The sequence below is a fragment of the Drosophila sulfurigaster genome, chromosome 3 (genome assembly GCF_023558435.1).
Source record: "Drosophila sulfurigaster albostrigata strain 15112-1811.04 chromosome 3, ASM2355843v2, whole genome shotgun sequence".
Taxonomy (NCBI): domain Eukaryota; kingdom Metazoa; phylum Arthropoda; class Insecta; order Diptera; family Drosophilidae; genus Drosophila; species Drosophila sulfurigaster.
In genome coordinates, this window is record NC_084883.1 from 53146114 (window position 1) to 53165532 (window position 19419).

The 19419-nt window shown below is 37.6% G+C and overlaps 1 protein-coding gene across 5 annotated transcripts in view; it reads left to right on the forward strand.

The window, feature by feature from the left end:
* Positions 1–19419, forward strand: part of LOC133845971 (kin of IRRE-like protein 2) — a 151351-nt gene that overhangs the window by 66772 nt on the left and 65160 nt on the right. For all 5 annotated transcript variants that reach the window (XM_062280665.1, XM_062280666.1, XM_062280667.1 and 2 more), the window contains exon 3: positions 18186–18406. In XM_062280665.1, the coding sequence (XP_062136649.1) occupies positions 18186–18406 (221 nt within the window). The remainder of the gene's footprint in view (positions 1–18185; positions 18407–19419) is intronic.

A 19419-nucleotide genomic window follows, 5' to 3' on the forward strand; every position in this document is an offset into this window, starting at 1 on the left:
AGTAGAGTTGAAGCTATGTAAATACGGTTTACTATTTAGTTTTTTCTGAATGTGTCATTTTATTAAGTGAAGAATCTGTACAGCAAATTTAAAGTACCTTAACATCACAGAAGTATCAAATATAAAAAAATAAGCCAAACCTCAAAACAAATATGAGGATTACTAAATTTTACACTTACTATTACTATTACTATTTGTTATTTATAGTACCCAACATTTTGGTAAACAAATGAGTAAACTGCCTTATTTTACTTAGAGGTAAACAGTAAATAAATAAATTGTTGTTTTAGCCAAGGCGAAAAAAGAACAATCTTCAGTTTACTATTTTTAATACATTTTAAATAAATTTATTTTACTATGATTAAATGTAGTTCCAAATGTTTTAAATTTATCTTTATAAATATATTTAGTAAGAAATATACTTATAAATAAAAATAAATTATATATATAATTATATATTGCTGCAATGATAATCTATTTTTTGATTTACAAATTTTGCTATCTTCGTTATTTATTTAGTCAACCAAAGGAAGAGCAGGATAGCCACAGCTGCATAAATAATCTATTTTGTGGCTAGAATATACTCGCAAGAGAATATAAATATATTAATTGTTCTTATTGTTTTCTATTTAAATATACTAACGTAAACTTATACATTGTAAAGCATATTTAATATTTATTTAATAAAAGTGTGAAGTGAAGTGTTTTGCCGACCCTAGTGAATTGACTTGTGAAATTATTAAATCTACAGCATATATTATTATTTTAACACAGTTTACTCTCAAATTGAACATTCTTAATAAATCAATAAAGTCTTTAACATAAAAATAAAGTTTCTTAACTGTTTTAGCAAAAGCACTGTATTTGAAACCCCTAAAAAAAACTCTGTGTGGCACCCAAAATTGAATTTATACTTGAATTTGAGTGGAAGGGTTTACTGAAGAATTATTCTATACTTAATATATATTTATTGGATTTTAAGTACTACATTTTTTGAATATATAATATATTGATGAATATACTATTTTCACATATATTTATTTTAATATATTTGTTTAAATTTTTAATATTTTTTGTTATATGTAATAATATTATTATATTAAAGGATTTTATATACAACATTTTAGTTAGTTATCTTTTAGTTTAACTGAATATCTTTTTATTAATTTACTATCTTCATATATTGATTTCTTTTTATATTATTTGTTATATTTAATAAACATGTTACTAAGTTGTCTTGTACTTTAAATATATAAATACATGTTTATTGATAAACTCTCTTCTTAATATGCATTTATTCGATTTTATATACTACATTTTATTTAATTGTTTTGTAGCTTAGTCTGGTAAGAGCACAATTTGATAAGACTGCTATCTAGCATTTAAAATGTTTGAAGCTTAGCATGCTCCATCAACCCTATTTAATTTGCAGGGTATAATGTGGAAAAGAAAAGAGAAGAAGAGTGAGAAAGTGGAGATGGGCGGAGCAAGAAGAAAGTAGCTTGATGCGCACCGTGCAGGCAATTACAGAAATTAGCTTTCGTTTTTAATTTATTAGCGCCATTGTGCGTGCTTCTAATGGCGACAAGCGAAAGGCGAGAAAGGCGACACACGACAGTCGACAGTCGACACACGACAGACGACAGTTGAGAGTTGAGTGTGAGTGTGAGAGCAATAGCAAATGGTAAAATGGCGAGTTTAGAATCGCATTGCCAGTTGTTGCCATTGCCAAGACAAATGCCTTGGCTGCTGTCGCCTCAAATTAATGTGCATATAACTTACGCTTTAAGTGAGCGAAGCTCTATGCCACTTTCGGGTTTTTCGGGTTTCGATTTGGAGGAGACTAAGCGAAAGAGGAAAAGGAAGACTGGCCATTAAGATTGCAGCGCTTTTGTTTGAGAAGGCTCCATGCATTTTAAAGTTTTATTGCCCCATGTGGCATCCATGTGTGTGTTGAATGTGTGTGCAATGAAGTGTGCACATGCTAAAACATTCATGATGATTTAACACACACATACACACATAGAGAGCATGAGTGCATATGCATAAAAGAGTGGAAAGGACCTGGCTAGGAAATATTTACTCAGCATGCAAATGGCAAAACATAATTGAAGCAGAAATTTGTGTGTAAAACAAAAGAGACTCCAGCAGGAGTTTATCCATCAATAGTCAGTTAAACCATTTGTTTTGGATCTTTAAAATGTTGTTTTGTTATTTGTTAATCGTTCATCGCGATGCTGGCTGCCAAAGAAAACAATTAATAAAAAGCGTGCTTAGTCGAGCTGATGGCGAAATGTCACTCAAAGCTGTTTTTTGGGGCATGCCACAGTTGATGATGTTGCTGTTGTTGCTGCTGCTGTTGCTGCTGATGCTGTGGCAACCATTTATAAAAGGCGATTTTGCAAGGTGTTGTTTTTTCGTAGCTGTGGCTGTGGCTGTTGCATTTGCAGCTAACCATAAACTGCGCATTAGTGTGATTGCATAACATTTGCACACACACAAACACACTCACACACTAACACACCCACACACACACTCACTGCCACGCATATAGACAAACAGCTCGTAAGGCAAGCGAAAAAACCCCGTAAACCAAAAGCGAACCAAAAACCGAAATCCTTATGTATGTGCAGCTGCTGCGGCTACGTGCTATATCCTGCATCCTGCATCCTGCCGCCTTCTATTCCCTAAAAGTTTGCACAACAGCAGCCGCAGCGGGTGCAAGCTTCAGCAGCAGCACCCACAAATTTTCAGCTCAAGAGCCGAACAGAGAGAGAGAGAGCGAGAGAGTTGTTGATAATTTAAGTCGGAAATTTCAAGGAAGCAGCTCTCGCACGTAATGCTTAGAACAAGACGTATTTACACACACACACACACACACACACACATACATACACGCACGTAAATTGCAATTACAACAAGTGCAACGACAGCAGCAAGAACAACAAGAACAACAACAATTTCAGTCACATCAACAAAAACAGCAACTGTAATCAAAGCCAAAGAACACTACGCAAAAATGTTGAACAAAACTATGAGAATGCAATTATGGCAAAGACAATGCCAACAGATGTGAGAAAGAGAGAGGGAAGTAAGTGTGCAAAAGAGAGAGGGGGGTGGTAAAGCAAATAAAAATACACAATTGCATGGCACAGTCAGTCGTAGAAGTTTACAGACTGCAAACTTTTGGCTTGGCTGTCAAACAAACCGAAAATGAAATCATTGTCAATTCATAAAACTGATGCAAAAATTTCTACAAATTGCATTTACATATGGTGCAACAACACCCCAAGGCGCACACACACAGAGAGCGATAGAGAGAGAGAATGAGAGAGAGAGAGAGAGAAAGAGGCAGACTGTTAGTAATAGCTGCAGTGGGCCATTACTTTGGCCATTATGTTTCATTTGTAGCGGCGCCGCTTGACACACTTGCAGCAGCAGTTTGTTGTCAGCTGAAGAGAGAGAGAGAGAGAGGGTCAAAAAAGGGGGGAAGGTAAAGGGGTTGCAGCTTAAGGGAAGCCCAGACAAATGGGGGGCCGGAGGCTAAGCCACCCAAATGCAGCCATGTCGTTTATTTAAGATGACAGTAGCAGGACAGGAGCAGCAAGCGAGAGCCGGCCAGTGGCACAATCCTGTTGCGGTCAAGTGTGCAAACATATTGCAGGCACTGTGTGACTCGACTACACTGCAAAATAGCAGACCAGCTTCTAAAATCAAATGTACGAAATATACAATTTATAAGGATGAAAGAAGCCCGCTAAACATTTTCAATAAAAGGCATTATTTTAAAATATGCCAAAATATATTCCAAATACTATATTAGGTATATATCTATATATATATATCTATCAAAATATACCAGATTGCCTACCACAGTAACTAAGACTCGACAGAGGCAAGACTCCTTTGTACAGGAATTTGATCGTTGCAGAGAAAGTTGCAAAACGGAAATAATTAGAGTCTATTAATGAATATAAAATACAATTTATATAAATATATATGTACTTATAGAATGCGCTCAATGACGTATAATTTATTAAATTTCCCCATTTGCGTTTGAGTTGCTTTTATTGCCTTTAATATTCCTCTTATTTCTTACTTTTTCCTTACTTTTGAACCCCTAAACAGCCGATGGAAGGAGATGGATTTGTTCTAAGTGGGGTAATAAGAACATTAGTCTGAATAGAGTCAAATTCTAAAAAAATACCACAAATAATATCTTTATTGAATAATTAATAAAGAAAAAACCTCAAGTATAAAACAATAATATCTTTTTTTATGTTACAATAAGTTTCTTGGTCTTAAAACTTGGTTCTTATATTAAATGCTCTTCCAATCAAGATATGTTTTCTATCTTTAGGATTCTCATGTTCTTGACGCACTTTTTAGACCAAAATTCTTTGCTGCTGTTGCTGCTGTCGAATCTGATACGGAGACGCAGCCAAGTGCTGGACAACACGACAAAATCTTGATTTTAGAACTTGGTTTTCTTTCAGTGCACTGCGAATGCAATTGTCGCATGTTGACCTTGTTTTTACGCTTTGCGAAACGTAATTGACATTTATTAATTGGAAAACAATAATTTCTCGCTCTCTCTCTGTCTCACCCACGCATTTACCCTCTCTCTTTCTGGGTTGTAACCAGTTTTTGGCTGATTGCCAAGTGGCATGCGCCTTGTTTGCCATGATGATTTATGAGTCGAGGGTTGAGTGGCGATCAAGTTTGTTGTTGGTCGCTGCAAGTGCTGCTCTTTTCTTATGCAGACAACGATTAAAAGCCGTCATCAGCACACACACACATACACACACACAACCCAGAAAATACCGCACATCACAAGCGAGAGTGAAGCGCTGAAAAGTTGCGCCAGCTGCGCTTTTGCTTCGGCTGCCCATTAAAAGCTGTCAAATTTTAATGTTTTACATGGCAGGCTCAAAGTGCCAGTACCGAGCCTTTAAACCCGAAAAAGTGGGAGAGCGGGGAGGGCGAAGGAATGCGCGCGGCAACAATGTTGTAACAACATAATCAGCTTGGGCCGCCTGTTCATGGCACCTGTCAGTTTTGTGTTCGGGACAGACAGACAGCACTCTATCTCTAGCTGCGCGGCCCATAAACATTAAAAGCACATAGTTTGCATGGGTAGAGGAAGAAGAATTTTAAAATAGTAGTGGCCGCCGCGTGTCCTTTTGCCCAAGTCAGTGGCAGTGCCGGATACGGGGCGTATGTGTAACGGAATCCCAACACGCGATAAATTCATTAAAGAGCTGCTGCTCGCATAGCAACTGAAATCTGGCTGACGTGTCTCGCGGGCAACGTAAAATACCAGAGTGCTTGCACGCACACACACACACACACTCAGGCACACACATGCAAAGAGTGAGAGGGAAGACGACAGCGAAAAGGCATTGCATACTTTCGGGCACGTTTATAGATTAACACATTTTTACTGCTGAATGTACTAATAAGGCAAGCATTTCCACTTTGAGTTACCCCCAGGAGATAAACCCACACAGTGTGTCAGCACCAGCATCAGCCAAAGCAGCAACAGCAGCAGCCAGTTGCTATCTCACTGTATGGTTGTGTATTTTCAAAATTTATAACGCCAGCAACAATAAAGACGAAGGCGCACAACTGTGAGCCAGGTGTAGGAATAATGTTAACAAGAGCAAACAACAATGCGAAAATATTTCATACACTCTTCCTCTGCTTTAGTGAGGCAGCCATCCAGCCAGTTAAATGGCAAACCTTGAGGGAATTCTGGCACTCGTGTCTGCTTCCAGCTGCTCTGGTTGCTCTGGCTGCTGTTGCTTCTGATTTCGAGTCTGGCAATCGAGCGTTGGGAATGTGCACACTCTTCAACACACACACACACATAGAGAGACAGGTACGTGCCTGGCACACGTTGCGAGATCGCGCCAGCTGGCTGCATCGCTTGCTGCAGCTGTTGCCCTTCATCGCGTTGTGTTGCGTTGTGTCGTGTTGTCCAGCACTTGGCTGCGTCTCCGTATCAGATTCGACAGCAGCAGCAAATTGTATATATACTTATATATCGCGTTGAGTTGTAATTGTAATTACCACTGCAATGTGGACTTTTGTTTTGTATGCTTTACCTTCGACTTCGACTTTAACTTCAACTTCCTTCCGTTTCATTCGTTGCTCCTTCACTTCGCTTGATTAAATTACTGTTTAAATATTATCTGAGCTTGTTTGTTTTTTGCCTCCTCCCTTTCTCGTCGAATTAAGTTTAGAGAACGGGAGAGTTATCGCTGCCGAAAACTTTTGCAGTATGTGCATGCGGCAAATAGTTTGAGTGCAACCAGACACGTATTCAACCCCAGCTCTGAATCTAAAGCTGGCTTTGCTTTTGCGGCCACATTCAAACTTCAATGAACTACAAATGTGTGCCTGGGAACAAGAATTTATCGCAGCCTGAAATTAACGTGCAAAGTTTGCCCCGAAATAACGTGTGTCGAAACAATGTTATATTTCATATCAAGTATACGCGATGCGGGACATCGAGGTGTTTACATAATAATGAGGGAAAGCACAGCATTTATTTCTATACTTTGTGACTAACTATGAAATAAATAATATTTCTTTACTCTACTTTACAACTGTGAATAAAATTAATACAGCATTTATTTCTCTACTTTGTAATTAAATATGAAATAAATAAAGAAAACTAAAAGTTCATCTTTTATTTCTATATTTGGTAACTAAAAAGAAAAAAGAAGAAAATTTCATTATTTATTTAACTATTTGAAATGCAATTATTTAGTCAAATATTTTGCTATTAATTTACAAGTAATTCTTGTGCATTTGTTTTCTCAATCAAACCCTGAAAACAATTACAAAAACGTACGCAACATATTTAATTTCTTCTATTGACTAAATAATTGTAAAAATGTCTCATAAATAATTCGCTTCGATTTTACGAAAAAAGCACAAATCATTTGTGCCATTTTCACAACACAATACAGAACGGAAAAAAAGCAAATAAATAAATGAAAAGGAGAACTATAAATTGAATTTGAAGGCAATAAAACATTACGGTTGAGAGTTTGTAGCTTCGGCAGAGTGTTTATTAATGCAATCATGCACGCATAAAAATCTCAATTTAATTCAATCGATTTAGTATTCGTAGAGTTGGTTGGCGTTGTGTTGGAATACAAATAGCAAATTGCAATGCTCGAGAGAGAGAGAGAATGTCCTGTGCATCTTGGGTTGCTGCGAGTGCTTGCTTTCGTCTTGATGAATTTGTTCAATGCTCGAACGTGACTGACGCAATGATTGTACACGTCGCAACATCATCAAGCTCGCTACTTCAAGTAGCAGCCGTAACTAAGTGGCACTATGTAAGTGAAATAAGAGGCAGCTGATGGAGATAGTAAAGGCACACAGTTGCCTCTCTCTCTGTATCTCTTCCTCTCTCTCTCTCTCTCTTGGTTTACTTGAACAAACAGTTGAGCTAAGCACGAGAGCAGTTGGCACTTTTAAGTCATTTGCTCCATTCGAACTCAATTCAAAATGTGGCCATCAAGTCGAATGGGCACTCAATCAAAGCAGAAAAGCAGCTGACGATGTATTCTCTCTCCTCTCTTCTCCCCCTCCCTAATTTTAAGTGAAACGAGTATCAACGAGGGGTCAACTTTTGGCAGGCAATGCGCGTACGGCAAACAGTTTTGTCTGTGTAGTCAGACGACAGTCTTTAAAAACAGGAAAAAGTCACCGCACATCCAGAGAGGAGAGGAGAGGAGAGAGGAGAACTTTCGGCGTGCTATTAAAGTGCAAGCCAGAGGCACATCAGCGGCTGGGCTGGATGCACGTTTCAAGGATCTGCCCGGCGAATTCGTGACAGCCAAAGTGAGGCTTTGGCTAAGCCATTACACGCCTCGTTCTGCGACAACAGCAGCAACAGCAAAACAAAAAAAATCACGTAAGGAAACTAGAGTCGAGTGTGCTCGACTGTGAGATACCTGCGACTAATTGCGAATAAAAGCAAAACAGTGCGGTGATAATTCAATAATATACCAAATTAATATACCACAAAAATACTAAAAATATACCGAATGATAGTAATACATTCAAAATAAACTATAGAGTGCAAAACAATCCAAAATGTTACAGCAAATAAATATACCACAAAAATACTAAAATTATGCGACATGTTATATTTGGTATATTGATACTACATTCAAATTATACCATATAGCGCAACAATAATATTTCGTAAAATTCTAAATGCTATATTTGGTATATTGATATATACTACATGTCAAATTAATATACCGCAAAAATATCAAAAATATACCAAATAACTTATTTAGTATATTTATATAGTACTACATTCAAAATATACCATACAGTACAAAAATAATATTTAGTATAATACTAATTGCTATATTTGGTATATTGATATACTATACTACATGTTAAATATACCATATAGTGCAATATATATATTAGATTGCCAGTCAAAGCAACAAAGACCCCATAGTAAATAGGCGCCTTATTTATCCGATCACAACTAAATTCTCAGTAGACATAAAGAATAAAGTTATTATTGTATGTACCAAATATCGAGATAAATTAGTCAATAAAACATAACAGAGGCTGCCGAATTATATCTCTATATCTTATAGTCTCTCTATATCTTATAGATGTTCATACAGATGGGCGGACAGACAGACGGATATGACTATATCATTTCGGGTATTATCTCTGACCAAAATATATATACTCTGGTCGAGGATGTTACTTTCTGCCGCTTTTTGCCACTTAAACACATTTCCTGCAGGCTCAAGATTATCATACCCTTCTACCCAATTGCTAGCGAGTATAACAACAGCATGCAAAAAACAACAATTTCGGTTTTTTCCGTCGGTTTTTTTCGTTTTTGCAAAGTGTTTGGCGCTCCATTTGGAGCAGCCGTCAAATTGTTGACGCGTAAAGCGCGACATGTGCAAAATGTTGTGCTCAGTGCGAAACGAAAACTGAACTTTGGCATTGGCTGCACATCGATTTTTATGTATTTTTTTTTTATGTTTTTTAGGAGGCGGCTTAGTGCGGTGCGGTGCGGGGGGCGGGGCAGGAAACAGGCCATTTGCCATATTGTAAATTATTTAAAAATGATTTATTGTAAGTTTGTTTACACTTTGCCATGCGGTTGCATTGCCAGCAGCTGCTTCGCTTTGCTTTGCTCTACTCTGCTCTGTGCTGTTGTAAATATTTCATTGCTTTCGCTCACTCACTCACACAGAGTGTCAGAGAGCAAAAAACCAGAGCACAAATCTATTGTGTTTTCATTTGAATTTAATATTTTATATTGCCGAGTTCGGCCGCAGCAGCTGCTGCAGTTGCTGCAACACCAACAGCAAAACAATCCATAAAGGAAGTTAGATATCCTGTAAGTTAAATTGATATGTCTTCAACAAAGTTGCCACAGAAAAGTTTAAATCGATATGCATGATTTAATTTAAGTTGAATGATATTAAGAAACGTTTTGCAGGGCAGCAGCAAAACAAGAAAGTTGAAGGAAGTTAATATATCCTGTAACTAAAGTTGAAGTTTCTTAAAGAATAGTCTGAAGACAAAAAGTTGTATTCATATGAAATTTATATGAAGCCTACTATATGTGTATAATCACTTTTTGGGCTATATTTTGAGCACAAGTAAAAAAGCTACTGCAGCAGCAACAAAACAATTTTTAATAGATGTTAAAATATCTTCTAACCTACGTTGACATACTTTACTTTCATTAATATAGAGAATCCTTTTGTGATTGTGATTTTGAAAAGAAACCTTTAGGCTAGAGCAAAATTTAAAAAGCTATTGCACCAGCAGCAAAATAATCTATAAGTGAAGTTAGATTTGTTGAAACTTGAGTTGCAATTTTTTCAAGAAAATGCCAAAGAAAAGTTCAACCGATGTAAAAAGACCTTTTTAAAATGTCATCTTAGAAAGAAAACTTTTTGTTTAGAAATTTTTTTGTGCTCTTTCCCTGTAGCACCACAATTTTCAGTGTTTTTTTGAGGCGCTCATCATATAATTTTTGCATTATCTGAAAATACATGTTGTCCATAAACATATGATATTCGATATTTGATTCTTAGATTTGACAACTATAATTCCTATGACTTATAATACATATTTATAATACAAAGTACATCAATGCACTTTTTGGTGTCAGAGGGCTAAGTTAAGTTGCAATTCTTTATAGGAGATGCCGACTAAAGTGTCAATCAATATACAAAATTTCTTTAAAATATTATCTGCATACCCTTTCTGGGTCTACACTTTGCAGGGTATGAGTCAAACGATTGGAAAAGCTATTGCAGATATTGCAATCGCAATCGCAATTGAGTTTGCCTTTTGTGGTTTGGCAGCAACTGTGAATGTGCGTGTTACCAGATGGTTGTGTGTGTGTGTGTATTTTTGTGCTGTGTTTTGCGAGTGTGTTGTGTCATGTCACTTGCATGGGCTGCAATTAAAAGTTTAACTATAAATACCGAGGTTGCGGTTTGTCCACTGTTTGCCAAAACATTCAACATTCAATTGAGCAACAGTCAAGATGCTTGTTATTGCAGTGATTGATTAGCCTGATTGAATATTTCCGTTGACCACAAGACACCTGGACAAATGGAGAACAAATGTCAGGCGACAACGAGAACTAGTTCAATGGCAAAATTCATTGGGCCAAACAAAACGATAAACATCAATTGTCGGCCTCCGCCCTCTAAAACTTGAATTTATTGTCGCATGCGCTGTAAATTGTATATCGGAGGGCCACAACTATAAATCCCGAATCGGCATCGACATCGGCAGAACCCAAATATTAACACACGCAATTAAAATGCGACAGCATTTTGTGCTGGCATCGACAAAAATCCAGTGTCAAAAAGGAACCGACGAGAGTTTCTGACCCTTTTTTCCAAGCCATTGAATAGAAATTCTGGCACCCTAAAAACTTTGGGCACAAACAAAAGCGTGTAAAGTGTAAAGAGGGAAATGGAAAATGGAAAATGGCAACAGGAAAATGGTCGCCTGTCTGATTGGGCAATGGATTACACTGGGTGATTGGAAAATCTATGATGATCATTAATAAAAACAAGACGACAATGTGGAAACTCGACCAACAACAATAACAAACGACAGCTCTAATCAGGCACTCGACACGAAAACGTTGCCAAAATTCAAATGCAGAAGCCGCTTATTATCCTGTTGCTCCAGCTCCTGCTCCTGTTCTGGTTGCTTCTCTAAATTTGATTCTGTATATGGTTTTCGGTTTTGGTTGTTGCTTTATTGCCCGGCATCTCATGCATTATGCGCACCACTTTAGTCCTTGTAAATATTATTTTAATATCTTGTCGAGCACCAACAGCAGCAGCAGCCAGGCAGCTAACATCTTCATCTTACCCTCTTCAGAGGGGACAAGGTGACATACACACATTCTCAGAGCAGAGCAGAGCTCGAGCTGGAGCTTGCTCTTGTTGGCTCGTGGCTGTTTTCTTACTGTTTTCATTCCAGGCTAAACTTTGTGCAACAAACAATGCTTCATTATAAGCTTGAGCGCAGAGGCCAGAGGTGATAAGCCTGGCTGCCACAGTCAGGCAGGCAGCAAGGCAACGAGGAAAGCAACCATTCAGAATCAGGCAGCAGCCTTCTTCCAACTTCTTGTATAAACTTCACTTTATGCTTTTGGCTTACACACACACACATACACTTGGCATTTGCTTGTACTTTGTATGAAATTTTACGAATATTTCATAATATGAGTTATGTAAGTAAGAGTGTGTGTAGCCTAATACCCTTCTCTTTCTCCGCTCTTCTCTCTGTCTCTCTTTCTGACTGTCGTATCGCTTCGTATCGCATGTTTTGTCAGACGAAGTGGCTATGCAAAGACAAACAAACAAAAGCAGCAAGGAGAACGACAACAACAACAACAACGACAACGACAGCACTAACATTGCACAAAAATGTTGTCAATCAACGTTGAAGAAGATAACAAGTTACACAAAGACTAAGACAAAGAAAAGGCCTCGAACACTTGAATGCCATTCGAAACTCTTCCTTCTCCTTTTCACACAGATGCCAAGCATCAATTTAAATGCTTATGCTTAATTTACCAAACAATTTTCTTAAATCACTAAATTGCATGCATTATAATAATGAGAATTTTCCACAGTTTTAAGTCAATTTTCACTTATTTGCGGCCTCAAGCAACTGAAAATGTCTGAGCTTCTAAAGAGCTTTCAATTTGATTTTGAGAATTATGTGAATTTGGTTAACGAATTTTACTTAATTTCTAGAATAAAGTAAACAAATTGCACATATTGCTTTTCGCTTTAAATTAAAGATTTAGTTCAACAAATAATTTTATAGTTACATTCGCTGTTAGCAACAATTTGTCTTTGAGCTTAATATCCACTTATTATTGAGTTCTTTAATAACATTAAATTCGATTCTAACAAATAAATTTGCACGCTAATTTTAATGTTCTTTAAGAAGATATTATTTTAATTTTACAAGTTAAGTTCATTTTACAATCTAATCAATTAACATAGAATATTTTGGTACTCTTTAACAACATTTAATTTGAGGCATCTCCGACCCCATAAGCTGTATTATTTCTTGATCAGCATCAACAGCCGAATTGATATCGACATGTCCTTTTGTCTGTCTGTCCGTCGTTTGCATGACCACGTATGTAGATCTCAGAAACACAAAGAGGTAGAGGTATAATTTTTTTCGACAGCACGCAGATCATGTTTGTTTCAAATTTATGTTACTCCCACTTCCACCCCAGAATTCGATAAAAATCGAATAATAAGCTGAACAAGTGAAGATAGAGCTAGAGAATTTTTGGTACATACAATGTAAAGATACCAAAAGAACATGTTGGCTTAATATTGCATGAGCATTTGACTATGAGAAAACTCTCTTCAAAGTGGCTGCCGCGTTTGCTTATTTTTAACCAATAACAAGAATGTGTTCATGATTCAATGGCAGTGACAAAACTACATGAATTTATCTTCGAATTGCTCCCACATTCACAGTATTCGCCAGATTAGGCTCCCAGCGACTTCTGGAGGTTCGCAGTCGGTAAAAAATTTCGCACGAATGAAGAGGTTATCACTGAAATTGAAGCCTATTTTGAGGCAAAAAATAAATCGTTCTAAAAAATTAATATTGAAATGCTACAGCGGCTCTGGAATGTTTGCGATGCTCTTGATAAAGATTTAATTGATGAGTAAAGCCAATTTTGAACCAAAAAAAGCGTGTTTTCTTTGTTAGGCCCGGAACTTTTCAGCCCATGTGTTCATATAGTACAGTATTATATCAATATACCTAATTTTATATATTTTGAAATGAATACTAATGAGTGGTGAATATCTTACAATCTTTGGTATATTGTTAGTATTTTACGGTATTTTAATTTGGAATATATGTTTAGCTATTCCCTACCAAGTATCTCACAGTCAAGCACAATCAACAGCAGTTTTTTTTACCCGTTAAGCAACGGCATTTTATATTAATTTTAAGAATTAAGTCAATCCAGCTTACTTATTGTATAAGTTGCAACTTTTGAGGTTCGATTTAAATTAAAGATTTAATGCAGCAAATAATTTGATAGTTTGTGTCGCGCAGTTGGCAACAATTCGGCATGTGCGTGTGTGTGTGTGTGTGTGTGTGTGTCATGGGTTAATCAGGCAAGCAATTAAAGCACTTTCCGATTGTAGCAAATTAATGAACAGCATTAAAAATAATCAGCTCGCAACGAAGCGACGAGGAAGAAAACAAATATGACAGCCGTAACCCCGAGCCACAAAAAGAGAGAGGAGTGAGGGAGAGAGAAGAGGGAGGGGGAGAGAAGAGAAGAGAGTCTCATATGCTGGCATACACAGTAGCCACATTTCAATTTTCAGCATGTGCCATGTAATTTGCCTGGATAATTTATATGCATGCTGTGCTGTGCGTTGTATAGAAGATGCTCCCACACAGCGAAGTGGAAGAGCAACAGCTCTGCCACGGGTTGAGTTTCAGTTTCAGTTTTGCGAGGCTCGAGTGCGAAATGAAATAAATTTTGCAGCATCATTTAAGCTTAATTAAGACGGCAGCCGCAAGCGGCAACAGCAGCAGCGATGGCAGCAGCAACAACATCGAGACCACAATAAGGACGACACAACACAAAAGCCTCGGCGCAATGCACTGCGCAGCACATAAATAAATGAGTAACTGAGTGGTTGAGTGGTTAAGTGGTTGCCAGTCGCGGAGCAGTCGAAGCTGTGTGTGAATGGAGCAAGCGGCATTAAGGTGGCGCATGCATATTCGAGTGCCTGCCTGTCAACATAAGCGTCCAGTTTAGGAATGAAATCTCACACTCTGCTTCTGCGTCCTGACAGCTCATCGAGCCATCGAGCAACTCACTTGGCTCCGGAGTTCATTTGATTTCCAGCGGAGTCACGGTGCCACGCATAAAACAGCTTAGACAATGTCAAAAGGCATCATTATTCATGCTGGCGTGCACAGAGAGGATGACTATAGCAGCTCCTACAGCATCCAGAAGCATCCCAGGCACATGTCCAATGTCCAACCCAGACTCCTCCACGTGCAATCAGAATTGTGCTCGTCATGTTGCATTAGCAGGAAATTAATGGCAATGGGGCAATGAAGGTATAGCACTACCCACTAAAATAGCTTCAAGCTTCCAGGCAGCTCAATTTCTGGCGCCGCATGTTGATTTTTTAATTACGCCCCAAACTTCCACACACACACACACACACACACATTTAAGGCACGTCAAAAGGGCAATGAAGTGTGCGGAAATTTACTACAAATACAAATTCAATGCCATAAAACACAATTAAATGCGTCTCGAACATGAGCCTTTGCCTTTGCTCTCGATTGCTCCCACTCCACAAGCAGGCAATTGGCAGCTAGGCATGAAAATTCATTGAGCTACGGGTTCAAAATGTTGCACATTACGCATCATTTCCAAGGCACAGCATCAAATTCCACCCACCCAACAAGCACTCAACAAAAAAACTTAACCAATTTCAAAGACTACTCGACAGCTGATTGACCGCCAGATACTCATTTCAAATCGAATCGAAATAAAATAATGAAAATGTTTAGCATTGTGCTAATTATACAGTATTCTACATTCTTACTTTTTTTTAAAATTTCAGCATTTTACATTTAAATGTCAATTTAATTGTTAATTCCAAAATGTATTCCTTCTAAGTTTAGCTCTGTTTTTGTATTTATTTACTTGAATACATGAAAAGGACATTTTTGCATTCCTATAAAATAATTTGAATTAAAATTTTATTTTCTATTTTTGCATTTGCTTTACTTAACAAGTTTTGTTTCCAGCATTTTGTAATTTACTATCAATTTAGCCAATCAAATATAAAATAATGAAAATAAATTTAGTTTACTGCATTTAATTAATCGTTTATTTTCTAGTATGTGTAAATTACTCTTTCTATTCTGAAAATAATATAATATATTATATTTCTATCTATTGAAGTTCTTCCATATTTATTAATTTATTACATTTAATGCAATTGTTAGTTTTCATATTTAATATTTTCAATATTTGGTTTTGCTATCATTTTCATTTATATTCAATTGAATCGTTTATTTTTTAATTAGAATTTGGTTCTCTTTTTAGTTATCATTTAGTTTTTTATCTAAGTTGTATAGCTAATAAAATTACATTTTCTATTTTTGCTTTTACTAAAATTAATAAATTTAATTTCCTTCATTTTGTAACTAACATTCAATTTAATCGATTTATTTCCAATTTAAAATATGCTTATTTTTTAGCCAATTAAGTTTCCTGCATTTAAGAATAAACATTAAATTTTATTATTTTGTTTTTATGTTATCTAAATTTCGCTCTTTCCTTAACTGTTCGTATAAAGAAATTCATTTATTTTAGTTTAGTTATATGCAGTTATCTTTTATGTCTATTCTTTGACAATTCTATTTCATTTTTTTAACCCCGCTTTAAGTTGTGTGTTGTTTTTATATATATTTCTTGAATGTCTATTTTTTGACAATTCTAATTCATTTTTTTTTAACCCCACTTTAAGTTGTCTCTTGGTTCCAGGGTATATGCGAAATATGCCAAAACAAAAGCGTGAAAATTACAAAAGTTTTCTTAATTGCTGCGCCGTATCTGCCTCCATCTCCTTGGCTCTGTCTCCGCCTCTTTCTTCTCTGTTGTCTCCTCTCCTGTAACTGCCTCTGCCTCTGCCCCTCTCCAGCTTTCGTGTCCCGCCCTCTGCAGCAGCAGCAGCGTCGTCATCACAAATTAAACGCAAGTATGCAAAGTCATTGTGTGAGCCCAGTCTGTAAATGGGCGTGCCCAGGCTGTGTAATGATTAAGCAAACACTCAATCACCCAAGCTCACTCAAACACACACACACACACATACTTATATACACAGACAGAGTCGCCTACACATGCGACTAAAATGAAGCGTATTCAGCTGTGGCAATTGAATATTTTTTTGTGAATGTTTCTCTTAAATGCTCCCATTCAGATTTGGTTTGACTTTAAGACTGGTCTCAGATTGCAGCCACAAGAAAGAGAGGATGAAATACGTATACGTAACATTTATTTGGCAAATTCATAGCATACTTTTGTGGGCAGCTGCTGTATTAAAAGTGCATGCCATATTTACTCGCACAGACATTAAGCATATTAAGCTTAAGCATCTATCATCTGTATGCCAGAGCCCTTCCTCCCCTCCCCCCTTCCCCTTGCCCTACGCCCACTTTCCTCTGGCTGCTTCAATGCCGTCGTAGCCTCAATTCATGCATGCAAATGCGCGTCATATGCTGGCAACCTTTTGTTTAATGAAGCCGAAGTTGTTGGGCGCCTTCTCCCCCCTCTCTCCCTCTCTCTCTTCCTCTATCTCTTACTATGTGTGTGTGTGTGGGTGAGTGAAGGCGTGCATGTGGAAAAACAGTTTTCGAATGAATGCAAGTTTTAATCCTTGAAATATGATTTGAGTGCAAATATTTTGCATAACCATGAGCTCAACTCTCCCACAAGCTGGCGAAGCGAGGTGCAGCCGCTTGCGGTTGCCCTTTGTGGGTGTGTAAAAGATAGAAAGAGATAGCCAGAGTATGTGATGTAAGCAGTGACACAATTTCGTTCTTTCTTGTGCGTGTGTCAGTCCACATACGTGTGTGTGCGTGTGTGTGTGTGTGCACTTGTACTTGCCAACCGCAAACACTTCACTCGCTTGAAGGCTGTGCTCACCGTGCCTAGGCCAGGCCAGGCAGCAGTCCAAACTCTTTCTCTCTCTCTCTCTCTCTCTGCCCATTCCCTATCACATTCCCTATGCGTTCATTTTGCAGCTGTCTGCGGTTTTCAAATGCTTTTGCCCTGCGAGCTGAACGCTCCTCAACGCTCAACGCTGCAAAACCTTTGGCATTTGATGCGCTCACACTTTTCACTGGTTCATTTCTAAATTGAAACTAAAGAGTTGCCAGTGGCTACCACTGCGACTCAACTCGACAGCCACTTGGCCACCTTTTGACCAAACCTCAGGTTTTTCGAGTATTTAATGAACAAAGTTTTTTGTGTGACACAAAATTCGAGCGACAAGTGCATTTTTAAATTGTTAACTATTTTTGATTTCTATTTCTTTTTTTCTTTGCCGTTCGCGCTCCAAAATATTTCTGCGCGCTGCAATAAACTTTTTTGTTACGCGTTTCACTTTAGGCAAAGAGTTTTTTAATATATTTTTTTTCTCTGGCGCTGTCAGAGGAAGCGCAAAGATAAAACTAGACTTAATACAGAGGAGCTTTCAAAGGGATTCATATGATGGACAGAGTGACAGACAGACAGTTAGACTGACATATGCCGAATTGTGTCTATTTGCTGGATTTGACTTCTTTTTTGCGCTGTTCTCGTTTAGATAAAATGAAAACTCTCTCTCTCTCTTTGGGTGGCAGGGAAAGTTTCGCTGTGGTAAACTTTAAAGTAAATTTACTTTAATTTAATGGTTGCTTGTGGCAAAGTATGACATGACATTTAAAATAATTAAAATACTTGCGAAACTAAAACGAAACGAAACGATTTAATAAATATTTGATAACACTTGCTTGAAAATTAAGCGCAATTACAAAGTTTCTTCTCTCTTGGCTTTTTTGGCAACTCGTTGCAGATATGACAAATGGCGGGATGCACGGACCCATCGAGGGCTACAACTCGTTAGATGAGATGACAACAACGCCAGTTGTGGCGCCCACAATACCCACCGCTGCGTACACGCATCCCAAATGGATGGAGCCGTATTTTGATCCCTCAACGCCGCGCAATGTGACCGCCCTCATGGGCAAATCCGCGTATCTCAGTTGCCGTGTGCGCAATTTGGCCAACAAAACGGTGAGTGCTGGATACGTCAGTCAGTCAGTCAGTGAGTCAGTCAGGTGGCCAAAAGTTTCTCGTTCGCCTCGTTCGTGACGATCCGCGTTTAGTCTTTAAAGTTTTTGACATTACCAAGTTCGTTGATTTGCCAACCTGGTCGACAGCGTCGCCTTGCCAAAAACCTAATTCCCTTAGCATGACTGCAAAATTTTTAATTAGTTACACGCCCACCCATCCAGTTTTTTTTTTGTTCTTGGCTTCTTTCTCTTTACTTTTGCTTTTGTCTACTTGGGGGGAAACCTAGACAAGAAGCAACAGCAGAACAAAAAAAAAACCTTTTCTTGCTGCCAACTTTTGGCCGAAATGGCGACCGCCGAGCTGCGCCCTCTGAACTCTCTGAGTCTGAGTCTGAGTCCTAAGTCGGCATTAAGTTGTTTTCTTTTCTCAAATTTAGCAATTTTTGTATTCAGCACCGTAAGCGCGACTGTTATTGCAATTGTTTTTCTTTGTTTATCTGCTTTAATTGCGTCCCTCCTCCCTGCGGTGTCATCTAGCCCTGAAAACCGGTTTGCCACTGCTATTGATGTAATACCCTGTAGAAAGTGGAGTTGAAGTATAAAACACAAGTATGTAACTCCACTTTCTATAGGGTATCACATCAAAAGCAGTGCCAAACCGGTTGAAAAATCAATCTCTGATTTTGATTCCTAATAGAATTTGGTACTTTTGATTTTAATCATTTTTTCAAGCAGGTATTTTCTTCACTTTCATTTCCTCCTGCATTGTAATACCCTGTAAAATTCACGTATAAGTGTATAGCGAATTCAATCGCAGATTTTTGTTGCTAATTAAATTTGCTACTTTTCATTTTAATTATTTCTTCAAGAGGCTTAATTCTTTTATGTATTTTCGCACAGGGTATGAGCAGCTCGACTTGTTACTTTGCAAAGCATTTACATGTCTTTATACGCGTGCTGAAAACACTTGGCAACATTTTTAATTTGACATATTTTTAGACATTTAATTAGCAC